Raw genomic sequence first — 21,351 nt, 5'->3', positions numbered from 1 at the left:
AATTAATTAATTTATTTATTAAATTTATAGGCACCCCAATCCCGAAGGACTCCGGGCAGCTAAGTTCCACCCAATCAGAAACATTTTGATAAGGGGTTTTTCCTTTTCTTTTTCTTTTGCAAATGATCTAATTCTGTAAATGGATTAGCTATCAATCACACATGGCTATGCTTGTTGCTCCACTTACAGGGGGAAAAAGATCACAGGAAAGGAGCTTACACCCTTTTTGCTGCAGAGGGTAAATGAGTTATCTGGTGGAGAGTCACTGAAGTCCAGTATCCTTTCCTAACCTCACAGCATCGTCTGTAACTTTTCAACCACTCCTCCCCCCCCCCAAATGCAACTTTATGATTTCTTCTTGCACTATCCATATAGAGTTCTGCAATATTGCTGGTTGACTCAGATTGAAGGAAGGTTGACTCAGCCTTCCATCCTTCCGAGGTGGATAAAATGAGGACCCAGATTGTTGGAGGCAATATTCTGACTCTGTAAACCACTTAGAGGGGGCTGTAAAAGCACTATGAAGCGGTATATAAGTCTATGTGCTGTTGCTATTGCTACCTGAACTGTCCTTCAAAAGTCACTGAGTTGCACCCAAAGCATCTTTTTGCTAATTTGCTAAGTTGGAGGAGCAAAACAGCTCAAATTGTTCTGAGGGTGGGCAGCCAAGGGAAGCAGGCAGAAAGCAAAGAATGGAGGGCAGTATGGAAGCAGGCATGGTTCCTCCACCTGTGAGACAGACAACCATGAATCCAAATGGCTCCTTCAGGAAAGCCGTGATTGATAAGTTATTCCTATTTGCAAAATGCTTAAAGTTCAATGAAAAATGTCTATATGACCATTCCAGAAAGCATAAAGCAGCTTTAGATAACAGGATGGGCTTTGAGTGTTTTGGGTCCATGTTTCTCTTTCCTGGTTATTATTCATTGCATAAATATCCCATCTTTTCTCTGAGAATGCAAAGTGATTTACATGGAAGTGAAACATTCCTTCTCTTTTTATCCCTGTAACAATTACCCAGGAAGTTAATATCTGAATGTTCTATGTTTGATATCCTAATTACCATACCTTACTGACTGTTCCAGTTCTTGGCTTGTTACATTTTTCTTTATCAATTGGTATCAGATATTGCATTGATCAAGAATAATGCCATAGTGGGCAGCCGCATTGCTTTAGCCCTGAACAGGCTCCAAAGAGGTCAAGGTGGGAGAGGCAGCTTGTCTCAAAATGAAAACACACCTAGTGTGCCAAGACCAGTGAGTACTTAATCCTGTATTTTAAGAGTTTTGGTGCATGATTGATTGACTGAGCTGGATCATTCTAATTGTTACCACGAAAGATAATGTCTGAATCATTTAGGTCGGGATTATCAAACTCAATTTCATTGAGGGCCACCTCAGAGCTGTGGTTGACCTCGGGGGGGGGGGGTGATTGGGTGGGTGTGGCCAGCTTGATGCCATTCACTGGGTGTTGTTGACTGGGTAAGTGTGGCCAATTGAGTGGGCGTGGCCAGCTTGATGTCACTGCCCAAACTGCTGGCATGTTTCCTCTTCGCACTGGATAGACTGGGCCAAAGCCACACTGGCCCAATGTTTCCTCTTTGCATTGGGTAGACCGGGCTGAAGGGATGCAGGACAGCCCCTTACAGTTTTCAGGATGGCCCCGTGGTTTGTATCCAACCACATCATGGCCAGGTGCGCCCCACAGGCCTTGTGTATGACACCTCTGATTTAGGTCAATGTTCACTGTGTAGATGTCTTGGATAATGGATATTTGTACTATCAACCAGCACTATTCACTGGATTATAGGCCATAGAAAAGCATAAGATCTGATAGGAAAGTAATTTTAGGTAATGGGAGGCCCTGAGCAGCTAGTTGCTCTGCATTCTTGGATCAATTTATCTGCTTATTTGAATGTTCAACTCATACTTTAAAGTGGAAGAGCTGTAAAAGTCAAATCAAAGTCCAACTGAGTGCTTAATAACATTTTCTCATTTCTGTTTCTTTATCAGGTAGTCATTGGTGGCATCAACATTGACATCATAGCCAAGGCAAAAGCTGCAGCAATAAAAGTAATTGCATTTAATAATACTCAGATTTTACTCTCCATTTGGTCTGTGACTTCGGAACTTGCTATCTTCTCCTTTGAATAAGAGGTATGCAGGCTGGACTCGAGCAATAATAGACTGTAGAGACCAAGTCAAATTCAAACTGCTTGTAGAATTGCAAGTAAGTTTGAAATGCAGCAAAGATCACCCACTGCCTGCTTAAGCAAAGGAAAAAAACGTTTTCTAGAGTCTTCAGTCAAAACTTAAATGTGCACATTGCTGACTAACCTCATTCTGATCACCAAGGCCATCTATTCTGGAAAAAAAAGACATATAGGGAGGATTGAACACTTCCTCCTTATGAAGCTGATCTCTCATATTTTCAGAGAGATTTTCTTTAAAAAAAAATAACCACAGAACAACAAAGCAGCAATACGGCAGCAGAAGTCAGAAAGTTGAGATCCTCAACTTTTGATGTAAAAGCAGCCTTTGTGTTGTTAGAGAATCAAAAGTAGGGATAAGCAGAAATCTCTATGCAACTGTAAGTGCAGATTGCTCAGGATCTGAACAGTACCTGAGCCTGAAGAACTAGGGGCCAGAGTTAGTATTCAGCCAGTTCTCTCCAGTTCAGATGAACTGGTAGCGGCGGCTGCAGGATGCTCCGCCCACCCACCCCAACATAATGTGCGAGCACTGCGCATGCGCAGAAGATGGTGTGCATGGGTAGATAAGGCACTTGCAAGCGTAGCGAGCTCAGAAGTGTGTTCACATTCCCGAACCAGTAGGGAAGGAAGTAAATCCCAGCTCTGTAGACCACAAAACTTAGGTTGCAGCCTATTGGTCCATTTTATCCCCTGGCCATTCTTTTATCTATTTGTTTTGATAATGTTACACATCTGAGATGCAGAGAGTCATTCCAGTGACTTCTGCCATCAAAAGCAACAAGTTGAGACCCTGGCCTCTTAATGAAGTGGGGGGGGGGGGAAATGGTAGGCCGTCTTTTACAACAGATGGCAGCATTAAGTTAAACACCGTCCCATTGTAATGTATTGGGCAGGTTGATTGTGGGTTACAGATACTACTGGTTCAAAAATAATAGCTGTCCAGAAATCCCATCCAGTGGGAATATATTGCTAATTCCGCAAATCAAAAGCAGTGGAAATGTTTCATAGCAGATGCTGCTTACCTAAGCAATGGCTTGAATAGAGATGTTTGCTTTGTTCTGTGCCTAGATGGAACATTTGGTGCCAGGTGATATAAAGACAACTTTGGGGAAAACCAACCTTTGTTGCATTTCCAACTGTCAGTGATTTATCTGACAGGTGGCTCAACAGAAGAATAAAAGAGGTGCAGCTAATGAGATTTCATTAACATGAACTAAGAAAAACCTTCCTAATGCTTAGAGACAGAAAGAAAACACACACTGTGATAAATACTGTGAGCCCAGATGAAATGTTTTATTATACAGGTAACCCTCGACTTACAACAGTTTATGACCATTCAAAGTTACAATGGCTCTGAAAAATGGGACAATCATTTTTCACACTTATGACCATTACAGTATCCCCATGGTCACACAATCAAAATTCAGACACTTGGCAACTGACTCATATTTATGACAGTTGCAGTGTCCCAGAGTCATGTGCACCTGGGTATGGTTTGCCAATTGCACAGTGGCAGATAGGACACCGCTCCAGAGGGTTCACATCATTGCCTAGAGGATTATTGGTTGCCCTCTCCCCTCTCTGGAACAGCTTTATAGCTCCCGTTGCCTTAAGAAAGTTCAAAACATTCTTAAAGATCCATCTCATCCTGGGCACCCTTTTTTTTTAACTATTACCATCTGGCAGATGGTACAGGACAATAAAAACAAGGACAAACAGGCTGAAAAACAGCTTCTATCCCAGGGCAGTAACCATATTGAATTCTATAGTATAGTGCAATATTAATGCAAGATCGGGTGTTCAATTTTGATTATATAGCATATGAAGGATGTGTGATTTATTTTTATAGTCATAATGCACACTGAGGATGGCATTTAATTTCGTTGTACGATGTGCAATGACCATAAAGTAAAGTAAACTAAACCTCTTTTGTGACTTTCTGACAAGCAAAGTCAACGAGGAAGCCAGATTCACTTAAGAACCATGTTACTAATGTAACATCTGCAGTGACTGACCTGCAAGAAAGATTGTAAAATGGGGCAAAATTCACTTAACAAATGTCTCACTTAGCAACAGAAATTGTAGGTTTAATTGTCGTAAATTGTGGACAACCTGTAGTTTAGAAGACTTGCAAGGACCAAGGCAGGTAAATGAATCAATTTAATAAAAGACAGCTGTAGGAATTCCTGATATCAGTCCAGGAGACAGAGACATATTGTGATAGGACCAAAAAGTGACATTCCTACATTAGATGTCTTAATTGAAATGTATCGGACTATAGAAATAATTTGAAATCCACTTGCTGCTTTACCTTCATTTATAGCACTTTCTTTTTAAATTCCCTTATTTATTTTAAAACTGGGTTTATCCAACATGCTAAAAAACCGGTATGGCTTGTTTCATTTTAGCTTATTATACACTACTTTTCAAAAAGAGTTTTGATTGGGCTTTTTAAAAACTCTGCTAAACAACTAATTACCACAAGAACACTGTCAAACTATTTACTGAGACACTATTACTATTATTCTTCTCATCCTTCCTATTACCTATCTCCTTTTCTACTTATGACTATAACCATGTTGCTTGTATCTTTACGATTTATATTGTTTAATTTGTTTCCTAGTATGATTTGATTGCTTATTAGGAACCTGTGACTATCACTAAGTGTTGTATCTTATGATTCTTGATGAATGTGTTTTTTTTTCTTTTATGTACACTGAGAGCATATGTACCAAAGCCAAATTCCTTGTGTGTCCAATCACACTTGGCTAATAAATAATTCTATCTATCTTCTGTCAAAATGGGGAGAGATTAATTCAGATGCTGTTGCATGCAACTTGACAATTTGTTTGCAAAATCATCATCTCCTGAATTAGTTGATCTAACGCAGAAGCATATGGCTGTCCAGATGGTGGATTATAATTCATACCATATCAGATCCAGCCTCCTTCTTAACATCTGGAGAGTTGCAGATTCCTGAGTCCTGCTTCAATCCATTTATACTAGAAGCTAACAAATGCCAAGGGGTGTTTGTTACCTTTACATAAAATTTTGTCTTCTGCCTCTGCTGTATTGCTTGCCAATTGTTATATAGATATGTTAGTTGAGCCTGTTCACAAACCTCACCTTCCCTATTGCTTAAACCAGTTCCAAATGAGCAGTGATGAATTAGTTAAGTAGATACAGAAGGAGCCAAAGTATCTCCAACAATGTTTTCCTTCATTTAACAATGATCATTGTATCAACTCGCAAAGCATCCCTGGCCTGCTCTTGAGTTGCCATAGGCAAGGGAGATGGGAAACCGACAGAGCAACACCACAGCCAAAAACAGAAGTGCATTCCAGACTTATCTTTCTCAAGGCCGTCTCCCAGAATTACCCACCGTGGCCAGAGGGGAGTGATCTCTACAACTTGGTGAAACTGCTCCATTGGTGAATATGATTGATGACAGACCCTGGGGGGAGGGGGGAAACAGGGTCACGATTGGGGCATAAATTACGTGGGGTCAGAACTTCATTTGGGAACGTGCCAACATGAAGCTCCTAATAAGGTGGCGCAGTGGTTAAATGCAGCACTGCAGGCTACTGCTAGATCAGCAGGTCAGCGGTTCAAATCTCACCGGCTCAGGGTTGACTCAGCCTTCCATCCTTCCGAGGTGGGTAAAATGAGGACCCAGATTGTTGGGGGCAATATGCTGACTCTCTGTAAACCGCTTAGAGAGGCCTGAAAGGCCTATGAAGCGGTATATAAGTCCACTGCTATTGCTATTGCTATAAATAACTGGATTTCTTTTGAAGCTTGCCTTGAGGCTCATGATTTAATTAAGGCATCCATCAGAACCCTGAAACATTGATCACAATATTTAGTAACTCTTATACTTTTGATTGCATATAGAAGTGAAATATCCAGTTAGAAATGGTAATAAGAAGTAGTGAGTGTGAATGCCACTAATATTATTCTATAATCTGAGATAGTAGAAGGAAATTAACCCCACATCTTTATTGGTATGAGTTAAATTTCTATTGGATTCAACGGGGGTAGTCCTTGTCATACGACCACAATTGATCCCCAAATTTCTGTGACTAAGCAAGACATTTGTTCAGTGAGTTTTACCCCATTTTATGACTTTTTCTGCCACAGTTGTTAAATGAATCGTTGCAATTCTTAACTTAATATCATGGTGGTTAAGTGAATTTGGCTTTCCCATTGACTTCATTTGTCAGAAGGTTACAAAAGGGGATCACATGACCCCGCGCACTGCAACCGTCATAAATATGAGTCAGTTGCAAAGCGTCTGAATTTTGATCACAAAATGAAACTTTTTAACAAAATGTTTAAAAGTTATGATATTTATGTAGTTACTTACCAAGCACATCTAAATTCTATTAAAGTAACCAAAATATCTTTATGATCCCCAAGGCCTGTCACAACTTTTGAGCACCCCTAATGTTTGGAAATTGAAAGCTGAAATATTTCACATGCTCTAATTTTGGATGCTGTAATGGTCGTGTCACTTTTTTCGTTGCTAAATGAACTGTTGTTATGTCGAAGATAAAGGATTGTAGTCCACCAAATCAAGATCCCAATGAACTTCAATTTGTGCTTTACCTTATTGCTTTATCTTCTGTACTTTCAGGATGGGGGGCAGACAAATCCGTCTACAGTGAGACAATCTTTTGGCGGTGTTGGCAAAAATCTAGCAGGTAATTTATTCTAATTGTTTCCACAGTGGGTGGGTGTATACAATTTCTACCATAGTTCCCTCTGACCAATCCAGATCTGTTGGACTACCTCTCCCCCTCCCTCTGTTAGCACGGCATCAGACTAGGGAAGGCTGTTTCATTGTATAATTCACTTTAAAGCTTGCCATTATAAAAATACAGATCTTATTCAATTTGCTTCATCTTCATGATATAATTAGTATAATAGTGTACTCCCAACCTGCAAGCATCCATGGCACTGGATATGGTTGGAAGAAAAATAGCAATAGCAATAGCACATAGACTTATATACCACTTCACAGTGCTTTACAGCCTTCTCTAAGCGGTTTACAGAGTCAGCATATTGCCCCCAACAATTTGGTCCTCATTTTACCGACCTCAAAAGGATAGAAGGCTGAGTCAACCTTAAGCCTGGTGAGATTCAAACTGCCAAATTGCAGGTAGCCAGCAGTCAGCAGAAGTAGCCTGCAGTCCTACACTCTAACCACTGCGCCACCGAGGCTAAAAATGGTGGGAGAGATAGCTATGATGTGCTCTAAGAAGGGAAGTTCTACAAATACTAATATAATTCAAAATATGCTGTTCAAGAGTCAGCTGCTTTACTCTCAGTCTCCACACATACACTGCACTATGCTTCCTCTCTCTTCATTGTAGAATTGTAGTTGAGTTTCAACCCTCACCCAGCCTAGCCCCTAACCGTAATTTACGATACTCACTCTCTTTTCCCAAACTCTATTCTTGAGTCACAGCAAACAAATTTACTGGGCTAAGAAAACAGGCTTCATAGAATTCTCTATAGAATAGAATTATTTATTTCCCAAGCGCGATTGGACACCCAAGGAATTTGTCTTTGGTTCATATGTCCTCAGTGTACATAAAAGCTACAAGTGATAAATCATGATCATAGTGATCGTAAAAATACATCCATCATAAATCATAAGATACAACACTTAATGGTAGTCCATAGGATACTAAATAAGCAATCTACCTAAATCAATGATGGCAAACCTTTTCAGCACCAAGTGCCCAAACCGGAACACGTGTGCATGCGTGCACCAGAGCACTGGAAAGCCAAAGACCAGCTGGCTAGTGTGTGCATGCCTGTTTTTTTGCTGTTTTTCAGGCCATTTTCTGCTGTTTTCATGCCAAAAATGGCCAGAAAAACAACCAGAAAATGGCCTGGTTTGGGGGCATTTTCCAGGCCATTTTCTGGCACTCATGAAGGCCAGCTGGCCAGCACACATGTGTGTGCCAAAAGCCAGAAGAGCAGCTGGCGAGGGTGCCGGTGCCCACAGAGAGGTCTCTGCATGCCATCTCTGGCGCACGTGCCACAGGTTTGCCATCACGGACCTAAATCATACTAGGAAACTAAATAAAACAACATAAATCTTAAAGGTACAAGTAACAATATTATAGTCATAAGTAGAAAAGGAGAATAGGATAGGTAATAGGAAAAATGAGAAGAATAATAGTAATAGAGCCTTACTAAATAGTATGATAGTGTTGTGGGACTTAGTTGTTTAGCAGAGTGGTCATTCATCTCTCCCTTATTAATTCAGCTGAAAAACCTATATCGTTTCCCTGATCAAATTACTCCTGACTGGCTTGGTTCTATTCCTCTCTGATCCTCGCAAACTAAGCCCTAAATGGAAGAGAATTATAATTCAAAGCTAGGCTATACGCTTTGCATCCAGAAGATTTCAAATTCCATCTCCAGCATCTGTCTTAGCACCTTCCTTTGAAAGAACATCCTCTCCAGAGGTACAGGCACATTCAATCCTACGGACATGTAAACAATCCTTGAAAAGCATAGGTCAAGGTGTGCAGTTTCAGTTTTGGTTACATTATACATTATTTCTCCCTATTATGTTTGCTGCTGTGTTATTACTTCCTTTGCTTTTTGCTGTTGTATCTGTTTTAATCTGCATGCCATCCAGAGTGACTGCTGAGCTGGATAACCTTATAAATGCAGACCATCCATGCATCTATCTGTCCATCTGCTACACAGCTATTTGGAATTTCAGTGGGAAAATGGTGAAGCATCCACCTAGCCTTCTGGCTGAGCAGAAACCTTGGAACAATGACATCCTTGTTCATAATGCACAGCAACCTCCTTTGCAGTGTATCATATGCTAATTTCTCTACATTACAATGGCACAAGACAAGGTGCCAATAGTTGCAGCTCTTCTTCCTCCTTGTTGTCAGCTCACTAAATGATAGGACACAGCAGATAAAGAGCAGAAAATCCCAAGAGCCTTTGACTTTGATATTCTGGTTCAAATATCCAACCAAGTTTAGCTACATTTTTTTTCCTTTTTGTTTTTTAGATTGCTTAAGTCGTCTTGGGAAGATGCCTGTTTTTATCTCAGTCATGGGGAAAGATGAGCATTCAGAATCTGTTCTGCGACACTGCAGGCATATGGTAGCTTACAACATTTGACATTGTTAACTTATGATCTTACAACATTTAGTACAATATATGTACTTCCAATTTTCTCTTATTTATTTGTTCAATTTATATAGCGGCCCATCTTTGGGCAGTGAATAACAAAACTACTGTAAAGCCTTTTATTTGCTTTCAATTTTTGTTTCCCTTTCTTTCAATTTTATAACTTTGAGTTTTAATTTTTATGTTTGTTTGCTCAATATTTATCAAACCAGCATCTTCTTTTAAATAACAGACTACGTGGGCAATACCATGGAAACTGTTATATTCTATCATAGGCTGCATGGCTTAATTTTCAAGTTGGACATGGTGAAGATGAAGTTTAAATATTTGCCCTCTGCATGGGCAGTACCTAAACTGCAAATTATGCCCATGTTTTGTTTCTAATATCTTAAAAATATTACTTTCATTACTGTTTATTAATTTCATTGTAAACCACTTAAATAATGGTGAGATGTCATATATAAATATAAATAAATGAAATTGATAAGTGGTATAGGTTGCGCCATAGAGAAGCGGACTTGCAGAAGGTATTTCCGTGAAGTCCTAAATGTCCTAAGAGTTCAGGAAGGATGTCCATGAAAATTCTCAGTCCTCCAAGTCATGGTTGTCCCAAAGATGCTTTTTCAAAAGACAGCTGGGCTTTGTTTTGCTTCTCATCCAAGGAGCATCTTCAGAAGATCATTTTTAGGAAGGAGTCTATAGGAGTACGCCATCCTGCAACTCAATTGCTATACAGAGCTGAAAAAGTGAAGAGTAGAAAAGCAATTTCTGAGAGCGAAATAAACGTTGCTGACTTTGTCTCTCTTGGTTTGCTTTAAGGATATGAGAGGAGTCTTACAACTGAAAGGACGCAACACAGCAACTTACTGTGCTGTAATCACAGGCACTGGAGAACTTACCTTGGGCTTGGGAGACATGGAAATCCATCAGCAGATAACAGAGCAATATGTAAGGTCTTCTTGTGTTCTTCTGATTACAGTGTCTGGTATTGATTGGATTTTCTTTATCATTGTCATTGTCTGCTTTCTTAAGGGCAGAGTGCAGCTTTTTCATATTCAACATACATCCTGTCCTCATTTACACTTTATCATAGGGCAGTCATGTGCTGACCATATCAGTTGTCTCCTTCAGTCACACGGTGTCATCTTCACCTGGTCCTGAGCCTCTGACTGGACAGCCTACAAGTCATCATTAGATATAAAAGTAGTTTCTCCTTCCTCCTCATCCCTTTAGCCTTTAGTCTATTATTATCCTATTACTGTGTCATCACTTTCATGGATATCATATATTTTGGATGTTTTACTGAATTGAAGCACAATCTGTCTTGCAGTTCACAGAGTGAAACTTCCATTTCTAGTATTTTCCAGTCAGGAGCTTTCAATGACCACAGAAAACGTGATTGATGATGGCAGAACATCTATGAAATAAGCAGAAGCCATTTTTTTCTCCCAGTTTGTTGCATCAGGGTTTTGGCAGATGAAATATGGAGGCTGAAGGCACTTGTGTCATCCAATTTTAGCCTGCTGTAATTTCCCCCCCGAAACAAAAAGATCCAGCAAATATTGGCCCTGCTAACTCTGACAGGTGTTGGGAGAGGGGACATGCAGCCTCTAGGCTGTATTGTGTACCCGTCTTCTAAATAAACAAAGAGTTGAAAAGATATATTATGCATTGTGTTACCCTGGAGATTTGATCACATCTACATTTTATCATTAGCTACATTTTCATTTATTTCTGTCTCATTTGCCTTTGAAAGATTTTAGGGTGGTAGAAATGATGTTTCCAAGTTCCAGGTTTGTTTTCCTACTGGAAAAATCCCCATGCTGTGCCCCTGTGAATCATTACCCTCAAGGCTGGCCCAGGTAATCTGTAATTCTAGACATTTTTGCCTGTAGTGGATTTGTTCTTCTGAGCTTATGATGGACTGCTGAAAGCCACTTTTTCAATTCTGAGGCCTCCACCCACAATTCCTTCCAGATGTTGATTTCTAATACGTGCCTACCTGTGGAGATACAAGTAATCATGAGTTGCTTGATGAGTGAGGCATATTTTAGGACTCTAATGGAAGAGGCGATTAACAGTGATTCAGATGCAACTCCACCCTTTCCCCCATGAATGCTAAGACCCTGCCCTTAACAGCTGATCATATTTTCTTAGGAAAGAATTATGCATGTCAGTAAATCACTTATTGCTAGACCTTTAAGAAACTGAAAATTCATTTTTGAAAGGGAAAAACAGTGTTCATTCTTCTCACCGCATCACCACACTCTTGAAAGTCCCATTTGCTTTACCAAAGAAATGGTTGATTTGATTATATGCCAACAGATCATTGTTGACTCTTAGCAACTACCAGTACATAGATTTTTTTTCTCTATGATGATCTTTCCCTAATGTGGTTCTTACGTTCTTCCAATGGTGCTCCCACCACCATTATACATTACCTATCTACTTTGCTAAGAGGGATGCAGTGGCTCAGTAGCTAAGACGCTGAGCTTGTCGATCAGAAAGGTCTGCAGTTCGGTGGTTCAAATCCCTAGCGCCATGTAACGGAGTGAGCTCCTGTTACTTGTCCCAGCTTCTGCCAACCTAGCAGTTTGAAAGCATGCAAAAATGCAAGTAGAAAAATAGGGACCATCTTTGGTGGGAAGATAACAGTGTTCTGTGTACCTTTGGCATTTAGTCATGCTGGCTACGTGACAACGGAGACATCTTCAGACAGCTCTGGCTCTTCGGCTTTGAAATGGAGATGAGCACCGCCCTCTAGAGTCAGGAATGACTAGCATATATGTGTGAGGGGAACCTTTACCTTTACCTTACCTACTTTGCTGCTATCCCAAAGGTGCATTTTCAAAAGACAGGTGGACTTTGCTTTTCCTTGAAGATATTTTGCTTCTCATCCAAGAAACGAAATGTCTTCAATTAAAAAAAAATGGCCAGTGGGGGCGTGGCCTGTTGCCGAGGAGGGCTCCACCGAGCTCCTCAGAGATCTGGTCTGTATATCTAAATAACATCATAGATAGCACCCCTTTTTGGCTAAGAAAGGGGCAGGGAGGGTAGCTCTGTAGACTAGGGTCTATTCGTAAGCCACAGCCTTTTTCTTTTTTTGGCTGTGGAAGAGATTAGATCCAGCCGAAGCGGAGCTTTTATCTCCGGCCAGTTCTTCTCAGCTGCCTTTTTTTTTTTTTTGGCAGCCCCAGACAGGCTAGCCCCCCCCAGGACAAAACAAAGTTTTTTTCAAGCTAGATTTGATACGGGAGGGTACCACCCCTGTGAGATTTATGCTTTTATTACTATCTTAAATACCAGCACCATTCGTCTTAAAGACTTCTTTGTTTAAATAGACTTCAAAATGGCGATTTCTCTCCGTGGATGATTACTGGATGTACTTAGCCGGGCTTATCTTCCTGCAGACCGCTCCTTAACAAAATAAACTCTTTTTCTTTGGAAATAGAGGGGAGCGAAGCGCTGCTTACTTGTTTATTTATTATGGCACCCAGATCAAAGAAGCGTCTTGCTACAAATGTGTCTAAAGAATTTAAAGAATCTTTTTTGGAAATACAGCCTTTGTCTCCTACGCCCTCTACTGGAGAAGTTTTAACACAGGAATATCTCTTTAAAATTTTTGATGCCTTTAAGCAAGAACTTAAGGAATTTGTATTGCAACTTTATGATGATCTAAAATCTAAAGTTAATCAAATGAAGGCGAATACGTTTGCAGCCGTGTCTGCCCTGTCGGATTACTCTGCTGAAATAGAGAACAAATTGGAAAGTCTGGAGAAGGCTAATTTTGATTTGACTACCAATATTCAAATTTTACAAGAAAAAATTAGAAATAACGAAGAACAGCTTATGATGCTAAATTTTGATAGGAAGGCATTTTCAATAAGAGTCAGAGGATTCCGTGAAAAGGAGCAAGAGAATTTGAAACAGACCTTTGCTGAAGCCTTCAGCCATGCGCTGGGAAGCCCGGGACTTAACTTTGATTGGCAGATTCGGAAAATCTATCGCCAGAACTCATTGACAGCGGAACAGCGACAGCTCCCGAGGGATATAATTATACATTTCTCTACCAAAGAATCTAGAAACGCGATTGTGCAAAAGTTTCATAATAACAGTCTCCGAGTTGATGACCAGGACGTGATTGTCTTCAAAAATATACCTTCCCAGATGTTGAAAGCAAGAAGGGACTATACCTTTTTAACTAAAGAGCTTAGGAGTCAACAGATTCGATACAGATGGGAGGCCCCTGCCGGCATCACGGTTACATTTGAGAATCAAAGATTTCGTCTTAATTCTGTTTCAGAGGCTCAAGATTTCTATTGTAGGATTCTGAAGGCGGGACTTCCTGATGCGCTTGGAAGAGAGGAGAGACAAGCGGAAGGAGAAAGCAAACGGCTGGCCATGCGGCTGCAAGATGGAGGGGGTAGCCCCTCCTCCCTCGGAGAAGCAGAAGAACGCAGATCGAGAATTTAGATACTTCAAAAGACTTCCTAAAGTTGAGGACTGAATGGGGGTTTGAGACCTCTCTCCGGTAGAAAAAGTGGACTAATTTTTATCAGAAGGGAAAGCTGGGTGAAACTACTTTGAGCTAGATTCTAAAGTAACGTTAGCATAAATTTGATAGTGGTTAAAAGAATGCGGAATGATTTATGTTGTTTAAACTTTGTTAGATGGGACTATTTTAAAATAGAAGGTTAACTGACTCCTGCTGAAAGTATTATTTGAATATGATCCATGCTATTTAACTTTTATTTGAAGGGAAAGTTGGTTGTAATAGTTTTGAGTTACATTTCAAATAAACGCTAGTATAAATTTGATAGTGGTAAATATTAGACAAGCAAGAGATGAGGGTAAAATGCATGTGGAATGAACTACGTTATTTGAGGTAAATACCAGACAAGCAAGGGAAGAGGGCAAAATTTATGTTGTTTAAAGCTTATTAGAATAAGAAGCCGCTTGGGATTATTTTAAGATAACTGTAAAAAGAATGCGGAATGATTTATGTTGTTTAAACTTTGTTAGAAGCGACTACCTTAAAATAGAAGGTTAACTGATTCTTGCTGAAAGTATTATTGGAATATGTGGAATGATTTATGCTACAAATCGCTCTGAGTTATATTTTAAACAAATGGTAGTATAAATTTGATAGTGGTAAATATCAGACAAGTGGGGGATGAGGGTAAAATATATGTGGAATGAACTAAGTTATTTAAATTCTATTAGAAGGGGAAGTCGGTTGGAATTATCTTAAGATAGAAATTGATTCCTGTGTAAAGTAATATCTGATCTACGCTGCTTAACTTTACTAAGAAGGGGAAATCTGGTTAGATTATTTTGAATTACTGTTTGAAAAAGGGGTAAAGAAAGATCACTTACGTTGTTTAAATTTTACTAGAAGGGAAAGTTTGATTACTTGTCTGTAAAGTTATATTTGAATATATGGCATGAACCACGTTGCTTAAATCTTATTGGAAGGGATCATAAGGTTTAGGAAGGGAACGGGAGAGCCTACAGAAGGTCGGGGTAAATAGCAAAGAAGTAAGAGATGAGAATAAAATATAGATAGAATGATTTATACTATTTAAGCATAGATAAAGATGGGGGGCTGAGATCAACACAAAGAGTGGTCTCTTTTTTTCTTTTTTCTCTTTTCTCTTTTCTTTTTTTCCTTTTTTTTTTTTTTCTTTCTCTGCTTTTCTTTTTTTTTTTTTTTTTTTTTTTTGATATATTACTTTTATTTTTAATCCATATGTATACAAGATATTTTAGATAGAAGGTAGTGCCAGGTGTGGGCCCTGGGAAGTCGGGAGGATTAGGGATGGGGATTGTGGGGGGTGGGGTGGGGGGTGTTAATATAGTCTTAATAAGAACAAGAATGTATTTATATACGGTGGTTCTTTTTTTATTTTTTTTCCTTTTTTTATTTCTTTTTTTTCCTTGGTTCATTTTACTTTTATCAGATCAAACAACACTCGAATAAAGGCATACACCAAGGAGGGAGGTAGAGGGAAAGAAGAGGGAGGAGTAAGGAAGGAGTAAGGGGAATGTAAGGAGGGTGTCCGGGGAGTAAGGGGAGAAGGAAGGTTTGAGGGGAAAGGGAAGTAGGAGGGGAGTGTTAGAGGGAGAAAGGAAAGTTGGAGGGGGTAGATGGGGTGTATGGAGGATGGAAGGGTTAGGTGGGGTTGTGAATGATGAGTTGTGTTTCCTTTTTATTTGTTCGTTTTATTCCCCTTTTCTTTTTTTTTCTTTTCTTATAGTAAATACCCTGTATATAAATGATTGCAAATGGAATGTGAAAATTGAATAAAATATTTAAAAAAAAAAAAAAAATGGCCAGTTTTGTTTTGGGCTTTGCCTTTGGGACAACCATGACCTGGATGACTGAGAATCTCCATAGACATTTACCTTGGTCCTAGTCATCCTCTTCTTTTTTCCCCCCTTCCAGTTTTCCTGCTTTCCCCATAGAGCTATGTCTTCCCATAATATGTCTGAACTAGGATCATTTGAACTTGATCTTTTTGTGCCTTGAGTGAAAACTCTGTGTTGAGTTGTTTGATGATTTATTGGTTTCTCAGTATTTTCCAAGAGTCTTCTCCAATACCAGAGTAGAAAAACATTAAACCAAAGAAGTGAATAGCAATAGCAATAGCAGTTAGACTTATATACCGCTTCATAGGGCTTTCAGCCCTCTCTAAGCGGTTTACAGAGTCAGCATATTGCCCTCAACAACAATCCGGGTCCTCATTTTACCCACCTCGGAAGGATGGAAGGCTGAGTCAACCCTGAGCCAGTGAGATTTGAACAGCCGAACTGCAGAACTGCAGTCAGCTGAAGTAGCCTGCGGTGCTGCATTTAACCACTGCACCACCTCGGCTCTCAAGGCGGGGAGAGAGGAATAACCATTAAGTGATATATATTTTCTTATACAATAACAACAAAATTGCTTATAATTTTTGTCGTCCTCAACCACATAAGCACTGGGCTGTGTTTCCTTCTGTTCCTTTAAGCCAAATTTGAGACACAAGCAGGTTGCAGGGCAGGCAGGAAACCTACGTCAAAGGTGGGTTTGTGTCTTTGCAATGCAATTTTGTCACAGGGAATTCCACTCTGATGTAGGCTGCTAGTCTATTTTCTGAGAATCAGCAGCTCAGTTTTCTCAAGTTTTAATGAAGACACAAAAGACTGTTAGGTGATCCCTAAAGAAAATTTAAGTCTTTAAAAAGGGGGGAAGGGGGGGACCTAGCTATAAGACCAGCAGTGCAAAGCAGAGCCTTGTCCATTTTGTGGTGTCACATTGCTCAGTTGGACTCTCCTTTAGCAAGGTTAGACCTTTGTCACCAGCTGCTTACTCAAACATGACTAATGCAATCTATCGAGCAAAATGTTCAGCTTGATTGGCGGTACAAATTACTCAGGCATACTTTTCTGTCCTTCAAGGACTTGAGGAATGCATATTAGTTTGGCTACAAGGAAGAGGCCCTGATCCTTCAGATAAAGAAGGAGAGATATGCACTTTGATTGTCAACTTTAATTCATTCAGACAGTAGTAAATTTGTGGGATGATAAAAAACATTAGCACATAGAGAGGAGAAATGTAGACGTGATATTGCATTATATGAGCTAAACAGTATGGAAGGTCCCAGGGCTGTAGGTTAGATGAAGATGTTAAGCAACATCCTAGAAGACAGTAGCAAACTAATTCTATATTACTGTGAAAACTCTAAATTGAGCCCAACGCAAAGGAGACGTCACCTTCATGCAAATGACATTGATTTAGGATAACACTCCCTCAAAAGGACTTGTTAGATTGATCATCTTGCCCAAATGGGACATGACCAACCTACAAAATTCATATCCTGCCTTTGTCCCATTCATAGATTCTACTTGGTTTTTCCATTGGCAACTGTCTCCTGCTATTCCCTTCAGGTGTCACAGTTCAAGGAGAATCTGTGCTTGGCTCCAATGATATGCATTGATGGGAATGTGCCAGTTTCTACCATTGAGTACATCTGTCAGATTGCCAGAGAACATCAATTAGCAGGTAAGAAGAAACATGATGGTACAGGCATGAAATACAGTCTCATTCTTCTACTTTTTTAAATAGTTATCATTACAAAGGAGCAGAATCTGGGGGCTTCAATGCAGCTTCCAGAGCCCCAAATGATGCTACTTACAAATGTAATCTTATGAGAGTTTACCTAATTAATCTCCCATCTGAACTACTCTGAAAATAAGACCACCCCAGAAAATAAGGCCAATCGGGCTTTTGAGTGCATGTGCTAAAATAAGTCCTCTCCCGAAAATAAGCCCTTCCCCCAAAATATTGTGACACATCAGCAGCCAGGAAATGACCATGCTTGCCGCCTCCTGCACCTCAAAAATAATAAGACCTCTTTGAAAATAAGGCCAAGTGCTTATTTCGGGAGTTAAAAGAAAATAAGACCCTGTCATATTTTCGGGGAAACACGGTATGTTGTTGCTTCCTTCTAGACCAGAGGTGTCAAACTCACATCATCATGGTATCATCACATGACATATTGAGACTTTTTTGCCCTTTGCTAAACAGGGCGTGGGGGTGGCCAGTACGTAATGCATCCAGCCCATGGGCCTCAGGTTTGACAGTCCTGTTCTAGATAATAGTATTCCTTTTTGCCCTTACTATTGATTGGTGGATTTTGATAGTTATTTGCTCTTCATTTGAGACTTTCATGCTTGTTAAACCTGCTTTTACAGTAAGAAGCTTCAGAATCTGTCCAAGGCAGCCCATTCGGCATATCAGCACTGGATAAACCAGTGCTTGCAATGAATTGGGTAGTTCCAACAATTTTGGTCACAGTGTTTAAGTTTTAATTTTTATTGTGAAATGCATCTATAGCCATGATGGTGAACCTATGGCACGCATGCCACAGGTGGCATGCGGAACCATTTCTGAAGGCATGTGAGGCAGCTGGCCAGCTGATTTTTGGGCGTGTTTTGCCCTCCAGAGGCTTCCCTGAAGCCTCCCGAAGTCTCTGGAGGGCGAAAAACTGCCCAATGTGCAAACTGGAAGTTCAGGAACGGACTTCAAGGAAGCCTGAAGCCTCCGTTGGGAGAAAAACAGCTCAACGGGCAACCTGGAAGTCCATTCCTGAACTTCTGGTTTGCATGGTGGGGTGTTTTTCGCCCTCCCTAGGCTCCAAGAAAGCCGTGCATGTGGCTTTAAATTATGGGGGTAGGCACACGAACAAGCGCAATAGAGCACACGCATGTGCTTTTGGTCCCTGAGGTGATAAATGTTTGCCATCACTGATCTATAGCATTTATATTATTGTTACCTATAATCTGTCCTAATTTTCATTCTAACATTCAGCCAGTATTAGGGTGCTAAGAAATATATTAGTTTGTCCACAGATTGAGGGAGAAATGTTGGGATCAAACTTGACATCCAGAACTCAACAAAGAAAGTAGTTTTGTGCTAATCAGACAATTAGCAAGATAAGTGTATCTTATCCAGGCACATTAATTTCAGCCAAATCCTTTCAAATGATCAGAACATGAGAAGCGTCTCTGACTAAAACTTCAAAGCTGTGTTTAATCCAGTGGCCAACCAGATTATCTTTTTCCCCCCACTGTTGACATTTTAACAAAAAAGCAAAGATAGAAGCGTTTTGACTGATTAGGATGCTTTATATTTGTCAAAATCACTGACCAAATGCAATGCTTTTTTCAAGTGTACTATGAACCCACGGATGTGAACAAAGCTTCAAAGCCTTTTCTTTCAGAGAGTTGGAGAGGTCTGACCTGCGTATCTCCCAACTTTCGGGAACTCCGAGCCATCAGTCAGACCCTGGGAAATCCTGTGCCAACAGGTGAAGCACATTTGGCAATGACTGTAACAAAGAAGTATTTATCAGTTATAGCTTGGAAATGTTAAACTTACATTACATATTATCAGCCCCTGGTTAACAATTCCATACCATCTTTCTGCTTAGGAGTGGCTCCCCAAAGCCTTTGTTGCTAGTGAGAAAATTTTAGAGATAACAAAGATGGTTTCTGGAACTTTATGTCTTTAAAACATGGAGTCTACCACTCAGCTATGTTCCCCTTTGAACCGTGGTGGCGCAGTGGTTAGAGTGCAGTACTGCAGAATACTTCTGCTACCTGCCAGCTGCCTGCAATTTGGCAGTTAAAATCTCACCAGGCTCAAGGTTGACTCAGACTTCCATCCTTCCGAGTTTGGAAAATGAGGACTCAGATTGTTGTGGGCGATATGCTGACTCTGTAAACCGCTTAGACAGGGCTGTAAAGCACTGTGAAGCAGTATATAAGTCTAAGTGCTATTGCTATCTGTGGCCCCTAAGCCAGCCATGATAAGTGAGGCACCACCACACGCAGGGCCTTTTCTAATTTGCACTGAAACACAGTATCATTGGTGAAGAGAAAAAAGGAAATCAACTTATACCAAACAAAATTATTTTGCCCAAATAAAATTAGGACAACACATTTCAGCAATCAGGCTGAAGGGGCCGGTGCAACAGAGTACAATAGAGATGGGCAGTGGATAAATAACTTTTCATGACAGGGTAGTCCTGCTGACTTAAAGTTGGGTAGATAACATCTTGACCAAGCAGTGGGAAAAAGCTCTAGTCTAGGCCTACAGTCAGCTATAAAGATGGGGTATCTCTTAATATTGCTGCTCTTCTGGCAGTTTTTGAATTTTTACTTTTTGTGAAATGAATTGATTTATCTGGGTCAAAGTTTTTCTTTATCAAGAGAATGTGAAAAAAAGCTCCCCGTCCCCAGCTTCAACAATTTCAGCTTACTAAAACTTTTCTTCCTCTCAGTTGCACTTCGGAATCCTTTAACATTTTCTGAAATAAATGATATCACATTTTTTTAAAAAAAACATACAAAAATATATTTTTTAAAAAACTATTCTTTCCCAGAAGAGAGATTCAGCCAGATTAGGAGTTGGTTAAAATAAAAATATTCAAAGAAGAAACCTGAAATGTTTTAACCAACCTTGTAATCTGTTTGAAGGGAGAAAAACCTCTATTGGTAGCCACAATATGGAAACCAAATAATAAAAGCAAATCATAAATGACAGCAATAATTATTGCAATTTTAATATATTGTTTATTGAAATTTTTAATCAAGTAAAAACACAAAAGAAAAATAAATATAAGAAAGAAAATAATAGTGAAAAAATAGAAAAGAAAAAAGAAAAGAAAAGAAAAATTATAAAGAAGCAGCTTCTGAATGTCTTGAAAGTTGATTATAGATAAATTTATATTTTTCCCCATCTCTAAAATTACATCATAATGTCTCTTTTTCCATAAGTTACCCTTTCTAACCTTCAAGCCCATAAATCACAAGTTCATATTTTTTTTCAGCAGAAAGTCTATAAGGGATTTCCTTTCACTGAGACTTGCTGATCTACCATATTTTTTGGATTACAAGACGCACCGGAGTATAAGACACACCAAGATTTTGAAGAGGCAAATTAAAAAAAAGTTTTTGCACTCTGCAGACCTTCCAAAAATGGGCCCATTTTTTTGACAAAAAAAAGGCATGCATAAAGGGAATTAAAAAATATTTCAACTTTCATGGATTATTTATGTTTGAAATATAAGTGACCAACCAGGCTAGTAAATTATTTTTCAGTAGTCTATTGTTAGTTTCCATCGCAATCTGATATCAGCCTCCCTATGTTTGAGATAACTGACAGCCACAAGAAACGGCCCAATTTTTGCTCATTCCACCCTCCAGCCCCAAGGAGCACCCTATAAGTCTCCTAAAGGCCATCCATGCCCTTTTTGTGACAAAAATGGGCCATTTTTGGGAGGTTTGCAGACTGCAAAAACTTTTTTTTTTAATTTGCCTCTTCAAAACTTTGGTGCATTTTATACTCCATAAAATATGGTTCTCCTTTTTAGGAGTCAATCTGGAAGTATCGTTTTTTTTCTGCCGTTGTATTATTCCAAAACAAT

The 21,351-nt window shown here is 39.6% G+C and overlaps 1 protein-coding gene across 1 annotated transcript in view; it reads left to right on the top strand.

The window, feature by feature from the left end:
* LOC116511003 overlaps positions 1-21,351 on the top strand; it is a 49,464-nt gene that overhangs the window by 23,493 nt on the left and 4,620 nt on the right. The window contains exons 9-16 of the mRNA XM_032220721.1: positions 190-275; positions 1,126-1,256; positions 2,013-2,072; positions 6,849-6,915; positions 9,261-9,355; positions 10,202-10,330; positions 17,309-17,423; positions 19,093-19,230. Of these exons, the coding sequence (XP_032076612.1) occupies positions 190-275; positions 1,126-1,256; positions 2,013-2,072; positions 6,849-6,915; positions 9,261-9,355; positions 10,202-10,330; positions 17,309-17,423; positions 19,093-19,230 (821 nt within the window). The remainder of the gene's footprint in view (positions 1-189; positions 276-1,125; positions 1,257-2,012; positions 2,073-6,848; positions 6,916-9,260; positions 9,356-10,201; positions 10,331-17,308; positions 17,424-19,092; positions 19,231-21,351) is intronic.

The sequence above is a fragment of the Thamnophis elegans genome, chromosome 7 (genome assembly GCF_009769535.1).
Source record: "Thamnophis elegans isolate rThaEle1 chromosome 7, rThaEle1.pri, whole genome shotgun sequence".
Classification (NCBI taxonomy): Eukaryota; Metazoa; Chordata; class Lepidosauria; order Squamata; family Colubridae; genus Thamnophis; species Thamnophis elegans.
Note: the sequence above shows the minus strand (reverse complement) of the source record. Positions and strands in the feature narration are given on the sequence as shown.